General features: G+C 44.7%; 2 protein-coding genes across 3 annotated transcripts; both read right to left on the bottom strand.

Annotated features, from left to right (window-relative positions):
• Positions 1-1,624: 1,624 nt before the first annotated feature.
• Positions 1,625-6,081, bottom strand: ITGB1BP2 (integrin subunit beta 1 binding protein 2). 2 transcript variants are annotated; one of them, XM_010388335.2, is made up of 11 exons: positions 5,462-6,081; positions 5,137-5,186; positions 4,991-5,047; positions 4,767-4,912; positions 3,643-3,737; positions 3,480-3,538; positions 3,296-3,366; positions 3,089-3,188; positions 2,700-2,813; positions 2,396-2,458; positions 1,625-2,028 (listed from the first exon to the last, which is right to left on the bottom strand). In XM_010388335.2, exons 1-11 carry the CDS (start codon positions 5,523-5,525, stop codon positions 1,801-1,803), a joined length of 1,047 nt encoding a protein of 348 aa, XP_010386637.1. In that variant the 5' UTR covers positions 5,526-6,081; the 3' UTR covers positions 1,625-1,800. The 2 variants fall into 2 exon arrangements, with proteins under 2 accessions (XP_010386637.1, XP_030790262.1); XM_030934402.1 differs by lacking the exons at positions 4,767-4,912; positions 4,991-5,047; positions 5,137-5,186 and having other exon boundaries at positions 1,634-2,028; positions 5,462-6,077.
• A 73-nt stretch (positions 6,082-6,154) lies between these two features.
• Positions 6,155-25,220, bottom strand: NONO (non-POU domain containing octamer binding). Its single transcript, XM_010388334.2, has 12 exons — positions 24,943-25,220; positions 24,212-24,268; positions 16,400-16,562; positions 15,183-15,376; positions 12,633-12,934; positions 10,554-10,649; positions 10,167-10,363; positions 9,746-9,830; positions 9,267-9,369; positions 8,704-8,743; positions 8,400-8,509; positions 6,155-7,380 (listed from the first exon to the last, which is right to left on the bottom strand). Exons 3-12 carry the CDS (start codon positions 16,551-16,553, stop codon positions 7,246-7,248), a joined length of 1,416 nt encoding a protein of 471 aa, XP_010386636.2. The 5' UTR covers positions 16,554-16,562; positions 24,212-24,268; positions 24,943-25,220; the 3' UTR covers positions 6,155-7,245.
• Between the last annotated feature and the right edge of the window lie 939 nt (positions 25,221-26,159).

Here is a 26,159-nt window from a genome sequence, read left to right as displayed (position 1 = left end):
TACGCCATTCTCCTGCCTCAGCCTCCCAAGTAGCTGGGACTACAGGCGCCCACCACCTCGCCCTGCTAGTTTTTTGTACTTTTTTTTTTTTTTTTTTTTTTTTTGAGACGGAGTCTCGCTCTGTCACCCAGGCTGGAGTGCAGTGGCCGATCTCAGCTCACTGCAAGCTCCGCCTCCCGGGTTTACGCCATTCTCCTGCCTCAGCCTCCCGAGTAGCTGGGACTACAGGCGCCAGCCACCTCGCCCGGCTAGCTTTTTGTATTTTTTTAGTAGAGACGGGGTTTCACCGTGTTAGGCAGGATGATCTCGAACTCCTGACCTCGTGATCCGCCCGTCTCGGCCTCCCAAAGTGCTGGGATTACAGGCTTGAGCCACCGCGCCCGGCCGTTTTTTGTACTTTTTAGTAGAGACGGGGTTTCACCGTGTTAGCCAGGACGGTCTCGATCTCCTGACCTCGTGATCCGCCCGTCTCGGCCTCCCAAAGTGCTGGGATTACAGGCTTGAGCCACCGCGCCCGGCCAAGAATAGTCTTTTCAACAAATGGTACTGAGACAACTGGACATCCACATGCAAAAGCATAAGGCTGGACCCCTACTTCACATCACATACAAAAATTAATTGAAAATGATCAATGACCTAAATGTAAGAGCTAAAAAACTATATCACTTTTTTTGGAGATGGAGTTTTTGCTCTTTGTTGCCCAGGCTGGAGTGCAGTGGAGTGATCTCGGCTCACTGCAATCTCCGCCTCCCAGGTTCAAGCGATTATCCTGCCTCAGCCTCCTGAGTAGCTGGGATTACAGGCATGTGCCACCATACCCAACTAATTTTTTGTAGTTTTAGTAGAGGTTTCATCATGTTGGCCAGGCTGGTCTCGAACTCCCTACCTCAGGTGATCCACCTGCCTCAGCCTTCCAAAGTGCAGGGATTATAGGCGTGAGCCACCGCACCCAGCCCTATATAACTCTTAGAAGAAAACATAGGGACAAATGTTCATGACCTTGGATTAGGTAATGGTTTCTTAGATATGACATCAAAAGTATAAGCAACCAAAGAAAAAAATAAACTGTATTTCAAATTAGCTGGGCATGGCGGCGAGCGCTTGTCGTCTTAGCTACTCGGCAGGAGAATTGCTTGAACCCGCAAGGCAGAGGTTGCAGTGAGCTGAGATTGCGCCACTGCACTCTCCAGCCTGGGCGACAGAGAGAGACTCCGTCTCTAAAAGAAAAAAAAAAAAAAAAAACTTCTTCCATGGAGTCTTCCCTTTTCACTACCGTCCACATTAACTTTTCCATTCTTTCAACTATAGTTCTTAAAAACTGTACTGCACAATTTAGCACTCAGTTAAACTACCTGATAATGTTTATTATTATTTCACGTAGACTGGTCTTGACTTGTCAGCCAAGTTGTTACTTTGTTGAGAGAAATGAGTAAGTCTTCTGCTTCTCAGATATTTCTAAACCACCTAAGACATAACTGGGCATATAGGAAGTATTCAGTAAATACCTGGTGGTTGTGAGGAATAGATTGAATGTGCATGTGCTTGTTTTCACAATGTGTGTTGAACACACAGTTGGGGGTAATAAATACAATCTTAGATAGTGAGGTGAGAGAATGACACTATGTGAAACTGAAGAATACAAGATTTATTTAAGGGAAAAAACAGCATGGTTTGGACAATTTTGTTATCCCCTCCTTCAGCTTCCTGCTGCTCAATGACACCACATGGCCAACAATATCCTGGTCTCTAAGATTCTAAGGGAATCATTGAGGTCCTATCTAGACATCAACTGTCTGGTCACTATTCCCCCATTGCTTCCTCCTCTTCCTCCTCCTCTGTCCAGCTCAGATCATCATCTGAATCGTCAGATTCTTCCTCATCCATCTCTAACACAACCCCTGCCCTAGCCTTCTTAGCTAGTGCATCAGGGTGCTCCAGCTGGGCCCAGGATCCTGGGTCAGCCTTGACCAGGGAGATTTCAACCCGAGATGGCATCAAGGAGACAGAGCTCTGCTCCACGTTTATGACCTGAGGAGGAGCAAAGGAAAACAGAAGAAAGACAGAATGAGGAAATCAAAGGCATTGGGGTCAGCGTAGAGTGGTGACAAATGAGAGAAAAATTTTTAAAAATAAGGTGAAAAAAAAGACAAGGGAGGAATAAGACAATATAATAAGGGAGAGAGAGGAAAGAAATGAGAGATGAAAAGGGAGAAGGAAGAGGGGAGGGAAAGAGGGAAGTAGGAAGAGCAGGAGAGAGAGAGAAAATGAAAGCAAATGAAGAGAAAATCTCTATTTTCCTACTACAACTCCTTCCCTCAAGACACCCTCTATTCCAGTCTAGCCGCTCTTTCACCCCATCTGCCTCCCCCTCCTGTGCCCCCTGGTCTTCACTTACCCCCCAGAGCTTCATCTGTGCTTGGAACACACGGTTACCATCAAAGACAATGTGGACATGAAGCTGAGAGAAAAGAATTACAGGGGTAGTAACAAACCCAGAAGGTCAGAACAGGTCATTACGTCAGATAACCAGGTCAGAGGTGTGATCCACAGATTGGCCAGACAGCCCTGACCTAATAGCTCTCCTTTCCTCTAAGGGTACTATGGAGCCTACAGGTTAACAGCATATGGCAACTCTGCCTGTGAGATTGTAGTATCACCCAATTCACTATCCTCCCATCCAACATTAGATCTTTGCTCACCTCAGTTTGACTGGCCTTCACCCAGATAAACGCAGGAAGTGGAATCTGGCCATATACAGTCACCACTACTAAGGAATCTGTCTGGTGCCAATCATGGCGGCAAGATGCTGGGAGCTAAAGAGAAGATGTGAAATGTAGGTGGTAAGAATAAATTCTTAGCCCAAGGGGAGTTCTCATGATGCATATGGAGAAGAGACAGAGAGTCTCAAAAAGATTAACACAACCTCATATTGCTAAGCCTCTGGGCTGTTGAGGGATAAGGAGCAGAATCTTATTTGGTCTGTACTAAAGGGAGAAGACAGGGAGCTTGGCTATGTGGTACAGAGAGGGAGGATAATTTACCTCTGAGATTGGGTCCTAATCAAGAGTTCAGGAAAACTGGGGCTTACCTGCTTCCCCCAGTCATGTCTACCAACTCTGCACCCTGGCTGTGCCAAGAATGCCCCAAAATCCAGGGTCTGGATGCCACAACAGCTCCAAGACTTCATCCTAAAGTAGGAAGATAATTCAACTGAATTCTCTCACCCCCAGTATTTATCTTATGACCAAATATTAGGAGAAACCTGTCTCATAGCCCACCCAGTCCCCTCCCTCACCCCTCATGGAATCGGGGTGCTCCTGGGTGGTAGGTACATGGAGTAGCATCACTCTCAGGGCCTTGGTAAACCTAAGAAGGATAAAGTAGAACCAGGTCATTCTAAGGTATATCCTACTCAGCCTCATATCTACACCCAGTCATCCCTCAGCCATATGCTTGAGCCCCTCAAAACTCTCACTCACAGCATCACATCCTGGGTTCTGGCAGCTGGAACCAGTCCGGATCAGACTACTATCAAGTCCTGGGCAAGGGAAACAGAGTCAGGAACTTATCCATCCCCCCACTCAATTGGCACTTCCACTAAATTCCAGTCTATGAAGTTGATCCTACTAAAGACCCACCTACCTGCCCCAGGTTCCTGGTCTAATTCCTTCTGTTCCAATGCCATTTCCAGGGCTTGGGATATATTTAGCGGCAGCAGCTTCAGAGGCAACTCTGACCTAGGGGTTATGGGTGGTGATTTAGTTCTGACCCATTAGCTATGATTGCTAGCTCCAACACTCCCACCGATGGTAAAGGAATTAAAAAAGCCTGGTGAAAGTGAGGCAGAGTTGGAGAGGTTGGGTAGCAAACCCATTGCCAATTTTCATCTCTGTGGACATCCCAAATACCTGAACCCTAGAGAAATCCCCAGCACTTCTCTTACCCATCTACTCAGTTGCTCTAAACCTAACCATTTTCTCTGCAGAACTGAGTCATATCCTCTTCCTCTTTTATCTAATCGTGGACCTAATATGACTTCCTTCTGTTGCTCTTATTATTCCCACAAAATTTGGGAAGTCTCCTGGCTGCCAATAATACATCCTTTTCTTGATAGGAGATTTATCTTAAAGTTCTTTTCTAGAAAGAGAAGTCATTCTCAACAATCCCTTTTGTGTTATATACTAAGGATGTATTTGTGAGGGGCTATCTACTCTGTTTTTCTGTTGTTGTTGTTGTTGTTGGTTTTTTTTTGAGACGGAGTCTCACTTTGTTGCCCAGGCTGGAGTGCAGTGGTGCAATCTCGGCTCACTGCAAGCTCCGCCTCCCAGGTTCACGTCATTCTCCTGCCTCAGCCTCCCGAGTAGCTGGGACTACAGGTGCCCACCACCATGCCTGGCTAATTTTTTTGTATTTTTAGTAGAGACGGGGTTTCACTGTGTTAGCCAGGATGGTCTCGATCTCCTGACCTCGTGATCCGCCCGTCTCAGCCTCCCAAAGTGCTGGGATTACAGGCGTGAGCCACCGCGCCCGGCCTATCTACTCTGTTGATTCAGATATCTATCCCATCATCCCACACCACCTTAGAGAAAAGGGCGTTATTTCCAGACACAAATTTCCCCTAAGGCACAGGATATACACCATCCAAACCCTGACATCTGGCCCTCCTCACATCCCTGGTCCCTGGTTCCCAGCCCTCAATGACCCATAAATCACTCCTAGGAAGCTACATGAAAATAGGAAAACTCCAGGGGCCTCCTCCTCTTTACTTGGGCCTCTCCCGGTGCAAGGTCTCTGCTGACTTTGGAATCACATTCAGAGGTTTTTGCTCCTGAAGTGAACTGCTTGTAGCAGGGCCTTCAGGTTGAGGGGCCTCAGGAAGCTTCTCAGCACAGTGTGGTCCCATAGTACAGCCCTAGTATAGATAAGGAGATAAGGATTAGGGATAGAATCCTTCTACTGGGGGCAGAATCCAAGTATGTAAATAATTTACCTTGATGTTTAAGAACTCAGAGAAATCTACAGTTCGCTTTCGGCAGCAGGACCAACCCTGATAACAAGAGACCCAGATCAGCTTAGCTTCCTGGGTATATCTCTTCTGGGAAATGCTCTTGCTAACCCCCCTCACCTACTCCTCACCTTAAGTGCATCATGGAAGATTGGGACCCCAGGGTGATGGCAACAGCAATCTGTGGACATCAGTACAAGTTATCAAGGAAGGGAAGATAACTATACCAAGTATAATTTTTCACCTCTTCCCCGGGTTTATATTTATGGTTTCTTCCCACATAACGTGAAAAACAAAAAAAAAAAACAAAAACGCATCAAAGGCTGTAAGATCACTCAGACCAATTAAACTACGGCAGGTAGTTTCTTTCTCTGCTCCTCAAACATACCGCCCCCCAGCTGACCACTCCACAACACCCACGCAGAGCCCCTGGCCAGGTCAGGATCATTTACTTACCAGGAAGGTTGGTATTAGGGTCAAAGTGCTGCCCACAGCCTTTGTTACGACAGAGTAGAGACATGGAAGCGTTGGTAGAATTACTGAAAGGGTATTTCAAGGAGTCTGGCTGCCGAATGGGGAACACCTCTTAGTCTAGAGGCTTTTAGCTGCCTGGAAGGGCCAGCTGTTTCTATCTTTAGTTCAGGAGGCGTACACCTCCTAACATGGGCAAGGGAACTTCAATTGGTCTTTCCAGCCAATAGAAAAGAGCTCAGGGGCAGTTTAGCTCTGAGGCTCAGGAAAAAAGTATCAGGCAGAGTAGAGCTTGGAACTTGGGTGAGGTCAGCTCACCACTACTGAGACAGTTTTAGATTCACCACGGCAATTCCAAGCCTTGGACATAGCAGCAGCTGCTAAGAAACAAACACCAATTTTGAGACCTCCCCCACCCCCAACTCAATGAGGGTTAAGCCCATTTTCTTCCTCTTTCAAAGGGGCAGCTTTCCTCCATTATTACTTCCATATAGTGTCAACAGCACTAATCCTTGCCAACCACTTCAGCCATTTGACGCATCTCATCCCCACCTCCCCATGTTTGTCTAGATGAATACTGTAATCAAAAGGTCTAAAGGATTACCTTTATAGAGCCTACTGCTCATCTCCTAAGGTAACTCCCCTCCCTCCTTTCCCCTTCAAAAACACCACAGAAAATTAAAAGGCTTAAAATGTATTTTAATAGGTTGATGCTGCATTACTGCTCCATTTCTCAGAAAAACTCCAAATATATCAGAGACAAATCAAACACAGTACACCAATGAAAAAAAATGCACAGCGTGACTACCTAAGATAGGCGAGTCTAAGAGCTACTGTCAGACCTTCAGTATACAGCAACCCTGTTCCCAAGATTGTACTAGGCCTATCAAGAAAAGCTGTGAACAGCAACATCATAGACACAAAAGGGTCATTCCTGGGTGTCCTCACCCAAGAAAAAGATGGAGGCAAGTTAACACAAGATTTTTTTTTTTTTAAAGATATACTAAAATGAAAATCTCTAAGAGAAAATGTCTTCTTTAGGACATGAAGGGGTAATATATGGGATATAACAGAACCGTACGCACATTGCCTGTGACCTTTGTGGACGTTTGCCTGAATTCTCACCTGGGAGTGAATGGAGCAATGGGGCTAAGGTCATCGGGGGATGTTTGGTTTTTGTGGTGTATGTGGCAGTTTCTCTGGGACTAGGGGAGTGTAAAGAAAAGAAAGTAAGGATGGGCACTGTGGCTCACCCCTGTAATCCCAGCATTTTGGGAGGCCAAGGTGGATGGATCATGAGGTCAGGAGTTCAAGATCAGCCTGGACAAGCTTGAACCCGGGAGGCAGAGGTTGCAGTGAGCTGAGATTGTGCCAGTACAGTCCAACCTGGGTGACAGAGTGAGACTCCGTCTTAGGAGCGGGGCAAGGAAATGAAACAAGATGGACAAAAAAAAAAAAACGGAATGATCAAGATTAATGGGCTCTAATTGGATCCACTTTGCCATGGTTTCCCCAGGCCCTCAACAATCACATTTGAGACTTCATGAATGCACTACACAGAATTGATTAAACAATATATCACACAGAATTGACTTGTTTAATACCACCCCTCCCTTGCCCTCTGCCTCCAGCATACTCCCTAGAGTAGTACAGGCAGGGCAGATCTAACTATTGGAAGGAATCCCTAACACTTTTCCAGGGTAGAATTCTGGCTAGTCCAAAAAGGGTCCTTCTTTTAAGGGTTTTGAGAAACTAGACACTGCAACTTATTAGTATCGGCGACGTTTGTTTGGAGCAAATTCAGCTCCAGGAGCTGCACGGTTGAATGCAGGAGGAGTTCCACCAATTGCCCCAATTCCTTCCATTGTAGCAGCCTGACCAAAGCGTTCAGTTGTTGGTGGGGTCTTAAAGAGAAAAAGAGAGCAACACTGTAACAGAGCCATTGTTGGAAGCTTCCCACCCATCTGAGTCCCTCCACTGGAGGCTATTTCCATTCAACTATTCAAGGATCCTGATGGTAGGTAGGAGTGGGTGATTAAGTCTGTTTAGAACTCTAGTGGATAACCCCAAAAGTGGTGGCGCATGCCTGTAATCCCAGCTACTAAGGAGGCTGAGGCAGGAGAATCGCTTGAACCCGGGAGGCAGAGGTTGCAGTGAGCCAAGATTGCACCACCGCACTCCAGCCTAGGCCACAAAGAGCAAAACTCCGTCTCAAAAAGAAAAAAAAGAAAAAACAATAAACCAAACTATCCAGTTTTGGCATCTTAACACCATAACCAAAACAACCCCAGGACTGCATGAGCCATGAAGTATTTGGATTCACAACTATTTTATATGATAATGCCTAGCCTTCATTGATTTCCCTCCAACAAACATAGTCAATCAGAGTGGCCAGTCAGACGGTGGCATTTACTTAACTCCTAGATTAAGTATAGACACTGAGTTTGCCCAAGATTCAAAAATAAAGACCTTGAGGTTACATTTAATGGATACCAGCAGTCCTGAAGACTGCTATCTAGGCCGGGCTTGGTGGCTCACGCCGGTAGTCTCTGCACTTTGGGAGGCCCAGGTGGGCGGATCATTTGAGGTCAGGAGTTCGAGAATAGCCTGACCAACATGGTAAAACTCGGTCTCCACTAAAAATACAAAATGATCTGGGCACGGTGGCGCATGCCTGTAATCTCAACTACTCAGGAGGCTGAGGCAGGAGAATCGCTTGAACCCAGGAGGCAAAGTTGCAGTGAGCCAAGATCATGCCATTGCACTCCAGCCTGGGCAACAAGAGGGAAACACTGTCTCAAAAAAAAAAAAAAAGGTTGCTATCTGTAGCAAATTGAGGTAGGCCCCCAGGGGCTACGAAAGCAATGCCTGTTCTCCTCCTACCACCATTTAGAATTACTGTTAAGGCCTTGCAGTTTATTACCAATCCCAAAGTTCCATCCGGCATCATAGTGGCAGGTCCTGGAGGAGCTGGGGTACCAGCTGGCACAGGAGCAGGGGGCATGGCACCTCTGTTGTTTATGCCCATAGCACCTAAGGCAGAGTAGTGTGATCAGTACAAGGGATAAAGATTTTTAGTCTCTTTCTATGCCAAAGGAAACAATTCAACAAGACCTCTGAGCTAAGACATGCATGTCATCCCCTTAAAGTAGGTAGCAGAAGCTACATAGTTCACCAGAGACCAAACAAAAAAGGAAATCAGAGCCATTAATCTCCTAAGTCCTTACCTCCCATAGCCATCTGACCCATCCGAATCTCCTGCTCTCTCTGAAAAACAAAAAATACTCAAGAAAGTCCAAGACAGCAGTGCATTCTACCACAGTCCATCAAGGACCACACACTAAGGGAAGTAGATAGAGTGATAACACATCCAAAGAACACTGAGAACAAGCTGAGGAGCACAACCCTTGCTAGTTGTGCAACAAATTCAGGTCACAGAGCTACTAGGACACAAGCCAGAGCCTCCAGAGAGGTGAAAGGGGGAAGAGATTTCTTCTAAAGGTCCAACTTGTACAACTGCAAGGACAGCAGAGGACTAGCCAAGGTTGCGTATCTCTTCCCATAGTCAGTGAGTCTAAACAGAATACAGCAGACCCAGTTTTTCATCCTATATTGCTTGTGAGTCAAGAACTCCTCTTCAAACCTTACCTCTCCTTATGAATTCTTTTTTCTAAAGGGTTATTTCACAACACGGGAAAAGTGGTCATAACTGATAACCTAGCAGACAATTCATGGTGAGTTTGTCTTATCACGACTGGTCTGGCACATCATGGGCACATGGGAGATATACCGCATCAGGGAAGGTTCCCTTGAATCCTTCCTGCTGCCGCCGCATCATTTCTTCTTGCTGCCGCCGCATCTCTTCTTCACGGCGCCTGCGCTCTTCCTCCTGCCTAGAGAGAGTCACCAATATATTTAAGATAGAGGCATTTCAGAACTTGAGTAGGTTAACAGGGGACTCGACCAAGGAGACCAGCCTACTGAAAACTATCCCAGTTCACCAGGAAACTCACTGTTAAGTGTGCCCAGCCCTGAGGCAACCCCCAAAGAAACCTCATGAGACCAGTATTCAGCTGCTTTCTTTTTAGCAGGTAACTTCTAGAACCATGGGCAGCTAAAACATCTCCAATCCAAAGAAAGAACCTGAGAAGCAGCCAGGAAATATTTGCCAACACATTTATAAATGCATGAGGTAGCATGGCAGTAGGAAAGAGGAATAAGACATTACCTTTTAGAGTTGTCAGAGAAAAAGGGTTCGAGAAAAGTTACCTGAGCTCCAGTTGCTTTCGTTTTTGCACCTCTTGGTTGTGCAGCTCTTCCATCCTCCGAAGTTCTTCTTGGCGCCTCATCAAATCTAAAGAAACAACAGACTTAAGAATATTCCTCATTGTCTTCATATAGATCTAATGACTTTCTTCAAATAAAGATCCAGAAAGCAAAGAGGACATAATTCCTTTGGAGCCACCTGTGGTGTCCAGATTCCAAAATTAAGTCAAACCTATCATTTCCTTCTTCATAGAATCCAGTATCTCTGCCACATCTCCAAGTCTACTTATCTACCAAATTCAATGCAAAATATTTCAAAGTATAAAAGCAGAGATTCAGGCCTTTCTGCTAATTGATACAAAGAAACCCATTTAAAAATGTCATTTTGTCCTTTCAGCTTTAAAACTTACGGGCCTAGACTCACCCTGTCTCATTAGCATGACCTGGTGCTCATGGCGTGCAGCCTCCATCTCCATCTCCAGCTTCTCACGAGCCTCCTTGATGTTGCGGTCCACTTGGTCCTGCTGCTGCTTCTCCATCTCAATGAGTGCCTTCCAGCGCATGGCATACTCATACTCAAAGGAGCCAGGCTGTGCAAATCTGGGTGGCTGCTCTCGTTCCCTATAGGCAAGGTTCCTAGGTTACTAACTTTGTCCAGGATTACCCCAGCTAAGTATTGCATTCCTTGTGAGGACCAAGATAATGGCTGCCAGTGAACATGTGCAGCAAAGACCTGCCTCTTTTACATATCCCTTTATAAGCTTCCTTAAGAAGGAAACACCTAATAGGGAAATCTATCAAGATGGCATACTTGTGAAACTGCTGGTTTTTTATAACCAGCTTCTCTGGAAGTCCCTCTTCATCATCTAACTGGTCCATGGGCTCCACAGTCACAGGACGAGGAAATCTAGGAGAAAGAACGAAGTTCAGTGTTAATCAAATCATACCCCACCAGGCCTCTTCTCTACACATGTCACTGGCACAATGATAGCTAGGGCTCAGGATTGGACAAACACTTCTGAAGGAGTTTTTATACCTAATGACATTATAAAAAATTGGGGGTTGGGCCAGGGGTGGTGGCGCATGCCTGTAATCCCAGCACTTTGGGAGGACGAGGCGGGTGAATCACGAGGTCAGGAGTTCAAGACAAGCCTGGCCAACATGGTGAAACCCTGACTCTACTAAAAATACCAAAAATTAGCTGGGTGTAGTGGCGGACGTCTGTAATAGCTACTCAGGAGGCTGAGGGAGAGAATCGCTTGGACCCAGGAGGCAGAGGTTGAAATGAGCCAAGATTGCGCCACTGCACTCCAGCCCGGAATACAGAGTGAGACTCTGTCTCAAAAAAAAACAAAAAAACAAAAAAACAAAATCTGGGGTTGATAGGAGAAATCAGGCCTCAGATCTCTGAACACAGTCTCAAAGATATTCCAAGTAGGTAGATGCAGTACTTAAGTGCAGCCTGAACATCTACAGACAATCTGAGAAATGACTTGTGGTAAACACTAAGAGATATTGCATGCACAAACCAACTTTTCAGAGCTCTAAAACTTCAAAGTAAGGAGAGAGTTAACACTAATTAAATTAAAACGTACCGAGTGACTAAAAAGTTAATTTTCATAATCATCATCCCACTTCTATTAATGTAAGATTATAGCAAAAATATATATGAGAAAGCTCACTTAGTACCAAGTCTTTTTTTTTTTTTGAAACAGAGTCTTGCTCTGTCGCCCAGGCTAGAGTGCTGTGGCGTGATCTCGGCTCACTGCAACCTCTGCCTCCCGGGTTCAAGCGATTTTCCTGCCTCAGCCTCCCGAGTAGCTGGGATCACAGGCGCCCACATTTTTGTATTTTTAGTACAGATGGGGTTTCACCACCTTGTCCAGGCTGCTCTCAAACTCAGGACCTCGTGATTCACTCGCCTCAGCCTCCTAAAGTGTTAGGATTACAGGCGTGAGCCACCGCACCCAGCCTAATACCAAACGTCTTTTTTTTTTTGATACAGAGTCTTGTTCCATCGCCCAGGCTGGAGTGCAGTGGCGCAATCTGCAAGCTCCACCTCCCGAGTTCGCACCATTCTCCTGCCTCAGCCTCCCGAGTAGCTGGGACTACAGGTGCCCACCACCATGCCCGGCTAATATGTTGTATTTTTTAGTAGAGATGGGGTTTCACCGTGTTAGCCAGGATGGTCTCGATCTCCTGACCTCGTGATCCACCCACATCGGCCAAAAGTCTTTTTTTTTTTTTTTGAGACAGAGTCTTGTTCTGTTGTCAGGCTGGGGTGCAGTGGCCCAATCTTGGCTCACTGCAGCCTCCGCCTTCCGGGTTCAAGTGATTCTCCTGCCTCAGCCTCCCGAGTAGCTGGGACTACCCGTGTGTGCCACCACACCGAACTAATTTTTGTATTTTTAGTAGAGACGGGTTTTCACCATGTTGGCCAGGATGGTCTTGATCTCCTCACCTTGTGATCAACCATGCCTGGCCTTTTATTTATTTATTTCTTTGAGGCAGTTTCACTCTGTTGCCCAGGTTGGAGTGCAGTGGCGTGATCTGATTGCTACAACCTCTGCCTCCTGGGTTCAAGCGATTCTCCTGCCTCAGCCTCCCAAGTAGCTGGGACTACAGGCACATGCCACCATGCCCGGCTAATTTTTTGTATTTTTAATAGAGACAGTGTTTCACCATGCTGGCCAGGCTGGTCTTGAACTCCTGACCTCAGGTGATCTGCCTGCCTCGGCCTCCCAAAGTGCTGGGATTATAGGTGTCAGCCACCATGCCCGGCTGACCAAAAGTCTTTAGACATAGAAATGTGGTTACTAGAGGCTAACTTTCCAGACCATGGAAGGAATTAGCAATCTAAGGTCTGTGTCTGAAAATGACCCCCACTTACGTGGTTAGCAGGAAGGAGCCTTCACTGCATCTGTCCAGAGCTTTCCGAGCAGCTGGCTTCCCTGAGAACTCAACAATGCCTTTTCCTGAGGGCCTTCCTCGATCATCCACAATGACTACAGCCCTCTCTACCTGGCCAAACACAGAAAAGGCTTCTTCCAGCAGTTCGTTTGACACATACTGAGGAAGGTTTCGAACTGTAAGAGATGCACTATGGCAGGCAAAGCGCACACGCAGCTGCTTTCCACGGAGTGGCATATTGTCCAGCTCCACTTTGGCAATCTCCGCTAGGGTTCGTGTTTCCTAGGAAGCAGAGGAAAATTAGAATAACTCAGTTTGACAAAGAATACCTTAGCAGCCATCAACAGTCTAAAACAGTATAGTTCAATAACAAAGTATCTCCCCCGAAAAACAAACAACCATACAAAGAAACAGAAGTGAAAGAACTGTGTGCTTCAGCTCTTTGGCCACCCTAGTTTGCTTCTGATGGCCTTGCAATAAATCACATGTAATCCTAGAAGTTAATAACACTTAGGTGGTTATCAATTTCATAGGTATTATTCTCCCAAGTGACAACAGATCATCCAGAAAACAAAGACCATTGGCTGGGTACGGTGGCTCACGCCTGTAATCCCAGCATTTTGGGAGGCCGAGGCAGGTGGATAACAAGGTCAGGAGATTGAGACCATCCTGGCTAATACAGTGAAACCTCGTCTCTACTAAAATACAAATAATTAGCTGGGTGCAGTAGAAAGCACCGGTAGTTCCAGCTACTCCAGAGGCTGAGGCAGGAAAATCGCCTGACACTGGGAGGTGGAGGTTACAGTGAGCCAAGATCACGCCACCGCACTCCAGCCTGGGCAACAGAGTGAAACTCTGTCTCAAAAAAACAAAAACACAAAGACTACCCTAAAATCACCCAGAATATTTTAGTTTTTTTTTCCGAGATGGAGTCTTGCTGTTTCGCCCAGACTGGAATGCAGTGGAGCGATCTCAGCTCACTGCAACCTCTGCCTCCCAGGTTCAGGCGATTCTGCCTCAGCCTCCTGAGCAGGTGGAATTACAGGCGCTTACCACCATGTCCAGTTAATTGTTGTAGTTTTAGTAGAGACAGGGTTTCATCATGTTGGCCAGGCTGGCCTCAAACTCCTGACCTCAAGTGATCCGCCCACCTTGGCCTTCCAAAGTGCTGGGATTACAGGCATGAGCCATCGTGCTCAGTCTAATTTTTGCTAGGGATGTACCAGAATCACGTATATCCTCCAAGAAGCCTCTTTGGAACCAGGAACCTTGATAGGATCCCTTTCATATTACTAAAGAGAAATCTGATACACAGAGAAAAATGACTTGCCTATATAGTATAGTTAGTGGCAGACTGGAATGAAAACCAGTTCTGACCACCCCACTCAGTGATCCTGCTGTCACATTATTCTCTTCCATTTATGGAGGTAGATAATGTCTAGAAATATTTTCCTCTCATATACCTTCCCTAAATCGAAACAGATTTTAAAATAATGTCTACACTTACAAATGGTTAAGATGGTAAATTTTATGTTATGTTTGTTTTACCATCACTAATTTTTTTTTAAGAGACTGGGTCTCACTCTATCACCCAGGCTGAAGTGCAGTGCTATGAGCATAGCTCACTGTAATCTCGAACTCCTAGGTTCAATCAACCCTCTCATCTTAGCCTAGTTGAGTAGTTAGGACTACAGACACACACCATGTCTGGCTAATTCAATTTAAAAAAAAAAGTTTAAGATACAAATAAACCAGACACCGTGGTGCGTGTCTACTGTCCCAGCTACTCAGGAGGCTGAGGACAGAGAATTGCTTAAGCTCAGGAATTCAAGTCCAGCCAAGGCAACAGGGTGAGACACCCATCTCTTGATCATGGGGGGACCAAATAGGGGAAGGGTATAGATAAAACAAAATTAACCACAACTTGATAATTACTGAAGCTATACAATGCATATGTGCAGGTTATTATTCTGTCTACTTCTCTATGCTTGAAATTTCCTAATTAAAATAAAAAAAGTTCCAGCCAGGTGTGGTGGCTCACGCCTGTCATCTCAGCACTTTGAGAGGCCAAGGTGGGTGGATCACCTGAGGTCAGGAGCTCAAGACCAGCCTGGCCAAAATGGTGAAACTCCGTCTCTACCAAAAATACAAAAATTAGCTGGGCGTGGTCGCAGATGCCTGTAATCCCAGCTACTCAGGAGGCTGAGGCAGGAGAATCACTTGAACCCAGGAGGTGGAGGTTGCAGTGAGCTGAGATCCCACTACTGCACGCCAGCCTGGACGACAAGAGTGATACTCCGTCTCAAAAGGGCATACTTTAACTCCAGTATCCTAGGCAAAAAAACCTGTTATCCTTGAAACAAAACCAATGAGGAAAAATTAAAATGTGCCATTTTGGTGGTTGTTTCATCAACAAGCTTTTAATGAACAAATCATCTGAGAATCATTTCCACTGCCTATTTTTGCATATCTATTATTCTTCAGCTTCCCCACCTTTAGAGCACATGCCTCAAAGCCAACAGTTGCTCACCAAGCGGATAAAGCCAAATCCTTTATCCTTATGAATGAAGACTTCGCCCGCCTTTCCATATTTCTCAAATAGTTTCCTCATTTCTTCCTCGGTGATGTCGGGAGGAAGATTTCCCACAAAAAGACGGCTTCGTTGGGTGAAGGTCTTCTCTCCTGGTTTTCTAAAATTCTTCAGGTCAATAGTCAAGCCTTCATCTGAGAGAAGACACACAGTCACTTAAAAGACTGGGAAAATAGAATTACAGCTGTATCCTCAAAGACCTATAACCACTGCTAGATTAGGAAACATTAATTGTTGTAGAAAATGCAAACACCATTTCCCAAGGCAACCTAACCACTTATGAGTATATTGTGCCTTAGAATGTGAAAGCAGTATGCAGAGATCTGCAAGGACATCTGAACATCTCTATGACAGGCCAGAAGTCAAGCTGGACTAAGCAAGAGAGAGAAAAATATAGGCGCTACTGGCCAAAGAGAAAAATTAAGTAATTCAAGGAAGGAGCCCTATGTTACAAGGGATCAGATTTTTAACATTCAAAACGTACCTTCAGATGAGAATACACAAACAAACAAAAATAAAATGAAAATAAAAACAAAAACAAAAACAAAACAAAGTAACGGTTCCATTTTCCTAATCTCTCACCAATTTTCATAACCTTAACAGTTCCCATTCTTTCAGGCTGGGGGCAACGGAATGATGAGTTATGAAAGAGCAATTCTTTATAGTAATCTCTGGAAATAAAGTTGGGATTGGTTCTAGTCTTAGAGGCACACAATTGGTACTCAAACGGGGACATATACTTAAAGACTTTTCACAATGAGCTGGTACAGGCTCAAGGCTATAAGTACAGTACTCAGTACCAGACTCCTCCATTTAAGCCTTAAAGACTTTTCTATATTCTTTTTAACTACCAGTCATCTGATGACTACCCCTAAGAACCACGCTGAGGTAAAACATGCAAACATCTGTTTAGCAGTAGAATGTGTCAACACAGCAGAGCAACCTGTACTCAACTGCTGTCATACATGTTTGCTCCTTGGTTTCGGAAAATCAGCCTTTTCCATCATAAGAAGTATTAAGAGGTAAAGAGAAAAAAGAACAAAGGTGTGCCATAAAGGTCTATCTATTCCCTTATAAGCCCAAGAAACTAATCTAAAAACCAAGAAATCATTCCCAGAGGGAATCTATTTCTACTCCATCACCTAGCATATACACACTTTGGCTGCTGGCCTGTTGCCCATTTGCAGGTATTGGTGGTGGTGGCGGCTGCTGCTGTTGCTGCTGGTGGTGCTGCTGCTGGTGGTGGTGTTGATGATGCTTTCTTGGAGTATGGTTTTGCTTCTCCAAGTTAAAAGTTTTATTACTCTGCATTTTTGCACCCTACAAAGAAAAAGTAGACTAATAAATTAATTCAGTACTAATAACACCATCAGCCACCTTCCTGATGACTTATATGTAATTCATCACCTTTGGTGCTCTGGCTTTTGCCAGAGGCAAACAATTGGTTACTTTGAACAACTATGACAAAGAACAACAATTCGGCCGGGCGCGGTGGCTCAAGCCTGTAATCCCAGCACTTTAGGAGGCCGAGACGGACAGATCACGAGGTCAGGAGATCGAGACCATCCTGGCTAACACGGTGAAAGCCCGTCTCTACTAAAAACTACAAAAAACTAGCCGGGCGAGGTGGCGGCGCCTGTAGTCCCAGCTACTCGGGAGGCTGAGGCAGGAGAATGGCGTGAACCCGGGAGGCGGAGCTTGCAGTGAGCTGAGATCCGGCCACAGCACTCCAGCCTGGGTGACAGAGCGAGATTCCGTCTCAAAAAAAAAAAAAAGAACAACAATTCAAAAATCTATCAGTGTTGTATATGGAAACTATGTTAAAAAAAAAATCTTGCGTTCTGGAGGTTACAAAATATAGTAAAAATCAAACAAAAAAGGAAAAAATAAAGAAAAAGGCCAGGTGCAGTGGCTCATGCCTATAATCCCAACACTTTGGGAGGCAGAGGTGGGAGGACTGCTTGAGTCCAGGTGTTTGAGATCAGCCTGGGCAACATGGCTCATCTCTACCAAAAAAAATACAAAAATTAGCTGGGTGTGGTGGCACACGCCTGTGGTTCCAGGTACTTGGGAGGCTGAGGTGGGAGGATCACTTGAGCCCAGGAATTCAAGACCAGCCTAGACAATACCACGAGACCTCATCTCTACAAAAACATTTAAAAATGACCCAGGCAGGCTGGGTGCGTGGCTCAAGCCTGTAATCCTAGCACTTTGGGAGGCCGAGGTGGGTGGATCACCAGGTCAGGGATTTGAGACAAGCCTGGCCAACATGGTGAAACCACATCTATACTAAAAATACAACAACTAGCCAGGCATGATAGCAGGTGCCTGTAATCCCAGCTACTTAGGAGGCTGAGTGAGACAGGAGAATCGCTTGAACCTGGGAGGCGGAGGCTGCAGTAAGCCGAGATCGCACCACTGTACTACAGCCTGGTACAGAGCGAGACTCTGTCTCCAAAAAACAAAACAAAACAAAAAAACACTACTCAGTAGCTCAGCTACTCAGGAGGCTGGAGCTGGAGGATCACTTGAGCCCAGGAGTTAGAGGCTGTAACAAGCCATGACTGTGCCACTGCACTCCAGCCTGGGCAACCGAGCAAGACCCTATCTGAAAAAAATAAAATAAAAACAAAAATCTAAAAACAACCAGGCATTAGCAGTTATACTGCACATAAAAACTAAATGAGTACTGGATGAGGACAGTTTGTACTAGAATGGCTTAAGGAACTTCCTAGTTCAATACTATACCTTAATAGAAAACTACTTTTCCAAAAGAATCTACTCTTAAAAACTGGCCCCATCACACATTTAGGCACACTATAAAAACAAAATGATTGAAATAGATTCTGGTTATCACAAGGACAAAGACTAGTAAAGTCTTATCTTCTCTGGCACCTACCAATCCTAGCCCACAGTACATACTGTGTAAGTAACAGTGGTACAAGTATGGGCTGTGAGGTTACGCATCCTTAGGTTTGAATTGTGTTTCTCAATTGTGTACTACTTACCAGTAAATTATTCTGTACCTGTTTCTTCAGCTGTTCTAAAGGGGATGATAATACCGCTCTCAAAGAGGCTATGAGAATAAACATGTGAAAATGCTGGCTCACTACTGGCATACGGTACACACTCTAAATATTTATTAATCACAACGGAAAGACAAATGACTACTAAACCAATAAAAGCAAACATAAAGACAGGCCAGGCGAGACAGCTCACGCCTGTAATCCCAGCCCTTCGGGAGGCCGAGGCCAGTGGATCAGCTGAGGTCAGGAGTGCAAGAACAGCCTCACCAACATGGTGAAACCCTATCTCTACTAAAAATACAAAAATTAGTGGGGCATGGTGGCACATGCCTGTAGTCCCAGTTACTCAGGAGGCTGAGGCAGGAGAATCACTTGAACCTGGGAGGCGGAGGTTGCAGTGAGCCGAGATTGTGCCATTGCACTCCAGCCTGGGCATAAGAGCGAAACTGTTTCAAAAAAAACAAAAACAAAAACAAACAAACAAAAATAAATAAATAAAAGGAGAAAAGATAAACAGGATGGGCACAGTGGCTCACATCTGTAATCCCAGCAATTTGGGAGGTCTAGATGGGAGGACTGCTTGGGCCCAGTAGTTAGAGACCAGCCTGGGCAACATAGTAACCCCACCTCTACAAAAAATATGTATAAAAAAATTAGGCATGATAGCACATTCATGTAGTTCCAGCTACTTGAGAGGCTGAGGCTGCAGTGAGCTGTGATCATGCCATTGTATTCCAGCCTGGGCAGGGAGAATGAGATCCTATCTCAAGAAAAATAAATAAATTAAAAAAATAAAAATAATAAATTCTATCATTTAAAAATCAACATAAGATCAAAAAGAAAACAAGTGTTCTGTGCTCCCAAATGTTGAAATAAAAAAAAAAACAAAGCCAGCATGGTGGCTCAGGCCTGTAATCCCAGCACTTTGGGAGGCCGAGGTGCGAAGATGGCTTGAACCCAGGAGACCAGCATGGGCAACATAGCAACACTCAGTCTCTATTTAAAAAAAAAAAAAAAAAAAAAAGGTAGGGGGGAGGGGAGGCCAGGTGCAGTGGCTCACGCCTGTAGTCCCAGCTATTTGGGAGGCTGAGGCTGGACAATCACTTGAGCCCAGGAAGAGGAGGTTGCAGTGAGGCAAATCATAACACTGCACTCCAGCCTAGGCAACAAAATGAGACCCTATCTCAAAAAAATGAAGAAAATAGGCTGGGCACGGCGGTTCATGCCTGTAATCCCAGTACTTTGGGGGGTTGAGGCAGACCAGATCACCTGAGGTCAGGAGTTTGAGACCAGCCTGGCCAACATGGTGAAACGCTGTCTCTACCAAAAACAAAAAATTAGCCAGGTGTGGTAGTGTGCACCTGTAGTCCCAGCTACTTGGGAGGCTGAGGCAGGAGAACTGCTTGAACCCAGGAGGCTGAGATTGCAGTGAGCAGAGATGCTGCCATTGCACTCCAGCCTGTGCAGCAGAGTGAGACTTGGTCTCAAAAATAAACAGGCCGGGAACGGTGGCTCACACCTGTAATCCTAGCACTTTGGGAGGCCAAGGTAGGCGGATCACCCGAGGTCAGGAATTCAAGACCAGCCTGACCAACATGGAGAAACCCCGTCTCTACTACAAATACAAAAATTAGCCAGGCGTGGTGGCACATGCCTGTAATCCCAGCTATTCGGCAGGATGAGGCAGGAGAATCGCTTGAACCTGGGAGGCAGAGGTTGCAGTGGACCGAGATCATGGCCACTGCACTCCAGCCTGGGCAACAGGAGCGAAACTCCGTCTCAAAATAAATAAATAAATAAAAATAAATAAAGAAAAAAACCAAGATTATTGGTATAATCCAGACTGAATTCAAAAGTGGAGTTTTAAAATGAAAATTTTCAAATTGATCAGGTTAACAAACTGAGGACAGTCTTCCTTATTCAAGGACGGTTCTCCAGGAATTAAAAGGACATCAAACCTAAATCCATTCTCTCAAACACAAGACGCTCTAGTAATAATTTAGCTGAAGAAAAGATGCAGAAAAGGACTTCTATGAGCATCGCATTAATACTATATGCTTCCTCTGAAATAAGAGAAAATTGGCTGGCTGCGGTGGCTCACACCTATAATCCCAGCACTTTGGGAGGCTGAGGCAGGCGGATCACAAAGATCAAGAGCTCGAGACCAGCCTGGCCAACATGGTGAAACCTCGTCTCTACTAAAAATACAAAAATTAGCCAGGCGTGGCGGCGGGCGCCTGTAGTCCCAGCTACTCAGGAGGCTGAGGCAAGATAATTGCTTGAACCCAGGAGGTGGAGGTTGCAGTGAGCTGAGATCGCGCCACTGCACTCAAGCTTGGGCAGCAGAGCAAGATTCCACTTCAAAAAATAAACAAATAAAAATAAAGAAAATTAGGTAGGATACGGCGGCTCACGCCTGTAATCACAGCACTTTGGGAGGCGGAAGTGGGTGGATCATTTTGAGGTCAGGAGTTCAAGACCAGCCTTGCTAACATAGTGAAACCCCATTTCTCCTAAAAATACAAAAATTAGGCTGGGCACAGTGGCTCATGCTTGTAATCCCAGCACTTTGGGAGGCCGAGGTGAGCGGATCATGAGGTCAGGAAGTTTGAGACCAGCCTGGCCAACACAGTGAAATCCTGTCTCTACTAAAAATACAAAAATTAGCTGGGAGTGGTGGTGGGCGCCTGTAATCCCAGCTACTCGAGAGGCTGAGGCAGGAGAATCACTTGAACCCGGGAGGCGGAGGTTGCAGTGAGCTGAGATCGCCCCACTGCACTCCAGCCTGGGCAACAGACCTAGACTCCGTCTCAAAAATAAAAATAAAATAAATAAATAAATTAGCCAGGCATGGCGGTGTGCACCTGTAATCCCAGCTACTTGGGAGGCTGAAGTGGGAGGATCACTTGAACCCGGGAGAGAAAGATTGCAGTGAGCCGAGATCACACCACTGCACTCCAGCCTGGGCGACAGATTGAGACTATCTCAAAAACAAAACAAAACACAAAAAACAAAAAATAAAATTGGCTGGGCGTGGTGGCTCACACCAGTAATCCCAACACTTTGGGAGGCCAAGGGTGGACTGCTTGCTTGAGGTCAGGAATTCAAGACCAGCCTGACCAACATGGTGAAACCCCGTCTATACCAAAAACACAAAAATTAGCTGGGCATGGTGGTGGGCATCTGTAATCCCAGCTACTCAGGAGGCTGAGGCAGGAGCATCACTTGAACCTGAGAGGCGGAGACTGCAGTAGGCCAAGATGGTGCCACTGCACTCCAGCCTGGGCAACAGAGTCTGTCTCAAAACATAACAAACACAGAAAATTATATTTCTCAGATGAAAGAAAGGTGACACAGGCTTGATAACTACTGATTTTGACGATGAGTATATATGGGAATACTTTCATGTGTATAAAAACATTCCTAATCCATTTTATGTCACATCCCACCAAAACTGAAAACATCAATGCAATTACCAAATTCTGTATCCAAAAGTTTAGTAAGACAACAGTTAACAAGAGCTATCAAGATGTTCATTCATAGTCTTTAATTCGGAAATTCTACTCCTGGAAATTTATCCTAATAATTTTAAAACTGAAAACTACACTGGTGAAAATGTTCACTGTAATGGCCTTTATGGTAACAAAATAACAAAAATGACTTAAATTTCCAAAATTAGGGGAAAGGTTTTCATGAAAATTATGGTACATCTATACAATAGAATATTCACAGCATTAAAAATTATGAAGACCACATAAACACGAGTATGTCTGATACTCTAACGGGGAAAGGGTTTTTTTTTTTTTATTTTAAAGATGTGAATATAGACAAGGAACAGAAGGTAGGCAAAAATGAAAACTGCATTGCTTGTAGGTTACTGATAATTTTTCAATTCACGATTTCATTCAAAAAATATTCAGTGAATGCCTACCATTTGCTAGGCACTATTCCAGATGGTTAGAGTGCATCAGTGAACAAAGCAGTTTCTTGCCTACAGAGCTTACTTCTAGTGAGAGACAATATATATAAGTAAATTATATAGTACTTAAGAAGAGGTAAGTGCTATGGGAAAATAAAACGGAGGAGGAAGGTAAAGTGGATAGGGAGTGGAAGGAGGCAGATGGTAATAAACCTCACAATATTTGACATTTCACATTTAAAGATTTAAATTTTCACATTTATATCATTTAATCAATTTTATGTTTCTCATTAATGTTATAAGGTATCAAAAATTACAATTTAAAATTCTATTTAAAAATTTTTAAACAGAAATTACAATCAGATACTTATTACAAAATGTATTAATATAGAAAATTTAGAAAAACTAAAATAAATAAAAATACAAATATAAAAATCCAGACCTGCCACTAAAAAGAGTCACTGTTAACATGTTGGTATATCCTTCTAATCATTAATTTAGGTATTTGAATGAGGTATGATAAAAACTATTCTGTAACCTGTTTCTTCCACTTTATGATGTATCATAAACAGTTTCACGTCATTAAATCTTTTACGTTAACGGACACAGCATTCAGTTGTCAACCAAGTCCCTATTGTGTTGGACACCTGGGTTGCTTCTTATTTTTCACCATCATAATCAATGCTCATGGCTAAATCTTTGGACATATGATTAAATATTCCTCCCACAATTTTCCATTCTTGCTTATTTAGACATACGTTATCATTTCGGTAACTGATAATGCACCCTTGTATATTCAGAGTTTCCTAATTTCTGCTAACGTCAACATAATTGTAATTTTTAATGACTATATAAAGTTCCCCAGGATGTACTAATTTAATTTACTAAACTACACCCTACTATAGGTGTTGTTTTTGGCTTTTCCTATTACAATGCTGCAGTAAATGTCTTCTGGCTTTCAGTTTTATTTCCATTTAATTATTTCCATAGGATAAATTCTTAAAAATAGAATCTGCCCTGTGACCCTTGCCACATAGTGCAACATCGTTTTCTCAAAAAGTTGTAAGGATTTTAAATGCCACAAGCAGGTGTAGCAGTTTCATGGCAAATGAGATACCTTTAAAAAAAAAAAAAAAAAGGAAATAGTGTTTTAAAAAATAAGATACAAAAGCAGGAAGTTAAAACATACAAAATCTAAAGTCCACCCTGGAAACAGCTGGGGATGGGGTAAGGTGGGCATCAGAATCAAATCTTTTCCTATTTGGGTTCCAGGTGTTAAACATCTCTCTTCCCCTGGCCCCGGAGAGGCCCAAGATGGAATGCACTAGTGAAGACTGTCATACTGTATATAGCACCTAGAACAGTGCCTACCAAGTAGCAAGTAGCTCGAGAAGTATTTCTTCCTATCACCTACTTCTCATGACCACCAATATAATTTGGAAATATGTGCAGAGCCCTCTTCAGAGTAATAAATTCACTGTCGCCTAAATACCGGGCCTCTGAAAAGTGAACACAGCGCAAACATCAGCAGCAACGATTTCTATCTACTTATGTGTTCCTGAGACTAATAATCCTGATGAAGAATTTTGAGAGAAAATACGTATTGCTGGTTGAGAAAGACTAACTACTGGGCATGTTACAATTGAACAAATGTTCAGGTACAGGACCAAACACTGTATCACACATATCTGAAATCTAAATCTGGTATAAATTTACGAGACTGAGATGGCCGCCTGGATGGCCAGCCTGAAATGAACTAAGGTCCTTTGCTAAGAGTTTCTTAGGATTTTTCACTTAATAACAAGGAAGGTGGACAAAGACACAGTATAAATACAGCCAGGCCCCCCCCCCCACTAGAGTTGTCAGATTTAGCAAATAAAACACACAACCCACAATTAAATTTGAATTTCAAATTTAATTGAAACTATGCAACGTATACTTAAAAATAATTGGTTGTGTATGTGAAATTCTAATTCAACTGGGTGCCCCGTGTTTTGTCTGGCAACCCCATCCCTTACACCTACCTCAACTTCGATTAAAGACAGCAAAGTGCCTCCCAGTTCTCTCTAACCTCGACTTCTCTGTTAAAAACACAAAGAAACGTGTCAGGTTATGGTAAGAGTTTCTCAATCTGGAAAATAAAATACTCGATGCGAAATCCATAAATTTAAGTTTCATTTTAAAAAGTGATGCTATATAAATGCGTCAAGGAGCCAGGCGGTAAGACTAGAAAAAGGGCATACAGAAATCAGACTACGAAAGCGGTGGGCTCTGGATATGCAGAGGAACTTTCCAACTAAGAGTTTTGACAAAGAAATATCGCTCGAGGGGCCCCATTTGCCCATTCTGAATTAATGGCCTCGCGGGGCCGAGAGGAGGAGCGCCTGACAAAGCGCCTCCTCCTCCAACCAACCACGACTTCAGTGATCTCTCATAATAGACCCCACACCCTCGGGCCCAGGGCGGCTCAGAGGCCGGCAACTTACACTGACACGGGTAAGATTCGGAGATGAGTTGCACAAAGAAACGCGGCGGGAACGAAAACGGGGAAAGCCCGATGCGAAGCGAGTTAAGAGAGGTGGGCCCCCGCGGGTGGGCTGAGAAGGTAGTGTGGCGGCGGAGACAAGGCCTCAAGGGGCCTCGGAACCGCCATCCTCCCTCCAAACCTAGCTTCGCCCTAGCCTCTTCTTTCGCTGATTGTTCCAAGAAATCCCACTACCCTCACAAACAAGAACCAAGATGTCTCAAAACTCACCCTCTACCGACTGGTCTCTCCTCGGAGTAACGGCGACGCTACACGGCCTCTCCCGTCCCGAGAAAAGAGCGCGCGACCGCCGGAAACGAGACGACGGAGCTCGGTGCCTCCCAAGGGGTACAAAGTGGCGTTCTCGATTGGTTAGCTGAACTGCCAATCAAGGTTTATCTCCCGAGGCGGAATCATTTTTCCGCCATTTCTTAGATTCTATTGGCTGCCGAATGCCAAAGGCTTGCGTTCGTGTGAACGACAGATGGGGACAAAGAGCGAGGCTCTGTACCTAATGCGCATGTGCAAGCGGCCTGGCGCGTGAGACGGAAAAGGAAAGGGGGAGGGGGAAAAGGAAAAGGAGAGGAGCTGGGGCTGGGGGTCGGAAGGAGAGACATAAACGAACTAACTGAAAGACTCAAAGACTAAGTGGTGGGAGGGGGAAAGGAGAGGAGAAAATGGGAGAGGAAAGTGGAAAGAGGGAGAAGAAGGGGAGAAAATGCGCGCGTAGGCGTGCTCGGAGCAGTCCTGCACTGCGCCTGTGCAAGAAGCAAGAGTAACAATGTCATTGTATTCAATGTAATAGATTTGGCCTTTTCCTGCTGAAAAAGTGCCCCGCCATGTTTCTTTTTTCACACTTCCTTTTTAGGGCTTGCATCCTGACACCACACACTTAATCAGATTTCTAGGTGCTTCTCCTGTTGCTGGGGCTACTCGGGAAACGCAAATGAAATAGTCAACTCTTTGGTCATGGTTACAAACGGGGTGGGGGAGGAGGGGGTGCATCACACCTTAGGCTCTGCATGATTACACAGAATTGTAACCGGCACCCTCATTTCCATGGTAACCAGAAAACCTAGCAGTCCAAACATCACTGTTGTTCCTATGATTTACAGAGAGATTCAACAGGTGTCATCATTGCCATGGATATATTGTAGGCCTCTAGATCAGACTGTATATTCCGTAGGAGGCCTATCAGTAACTAACCTTCATTGTTTCAGTAATGCCTAACTCGCCCTGCCCCCGTGGTTAACCAAGGACTACAAGGATCAATTGTTAAGTATTTGTTGTTAATTCCCATTAATTAATTCACACTCAGGGTTGCAGGGTATCCCAATGCACACCACCTTATGTGGGAACGCAATGATCTAGACTTGGGCTGTTCAACAGAACTGTCTGCAATGATGGAAGGGTCCTATGTCTGCTGTGTTCAATATGGCAGCTACTAA

Source organism: Rhinopithecus roxellana, chromosome 7 (genome assembly GCF_007565055.1).
Source record: "Rhinopithecus roxellana isolate Shanxi Qingling chromosome 7, ASM756505v1, whole genome shotgun sequence".
NCBI lineage: Eukaryota > Metazoa > Chordata > Mammalia > Primates > Cercopithecidae > Rhinopithecus > Rhinopithecus roxellana.
Note: the sequence above shows the minus strand (reverse complement) of the source record. Positions and strands in the feature narration are given on the sequence as shown.

Bases quoted from the DNA above. Each gene is read 5' to 3' on its own strand.
- ITGB1BP2 (XM_010388335.2), bottom strand. From the start codon at position 5,525: ATGTCTCTACTCTGTCGTAACAAAGGCTGTGGGCAGCACTTTGACCCT. The intron at 3,539-3,642 runs GTAGGTGGGTCT...TCCCTTGCCCAG, and splicing joins AGACCAGGAACCTGGGGCAG to GACTTGATAGTAGTCTGATC. The intron at 2,029-2,395 runs GTAAGTGAAGAC...GCTCCTCCTCAG, and splicing joins CACAGATGAAGCTCTGGGGG to GTCATAAACGTGGAGCAGAG.
- NONO (XM_010388334.2), bottom strand. From the start codon at position 16,553: ATGCAGAGTAATAAAACTTTTAACTTGGAGAAGCAAAACCATACTCCA. The intron at 15,377-16,399 runs GTGTGTATATGC...GTCTTCTCTCAG, and splicing joins GCAACAGGCCAGCAGCCAAA to ATGAAGGCTTGACTATTGAC. The intron at 9,370-9,745 runs GTAACTTTTCTC...GACTCTCTCTAG, and splicing joins CGAAAGCAACTGGAGCTCAG to GCAGGAGGAAGAGCGCAGGC.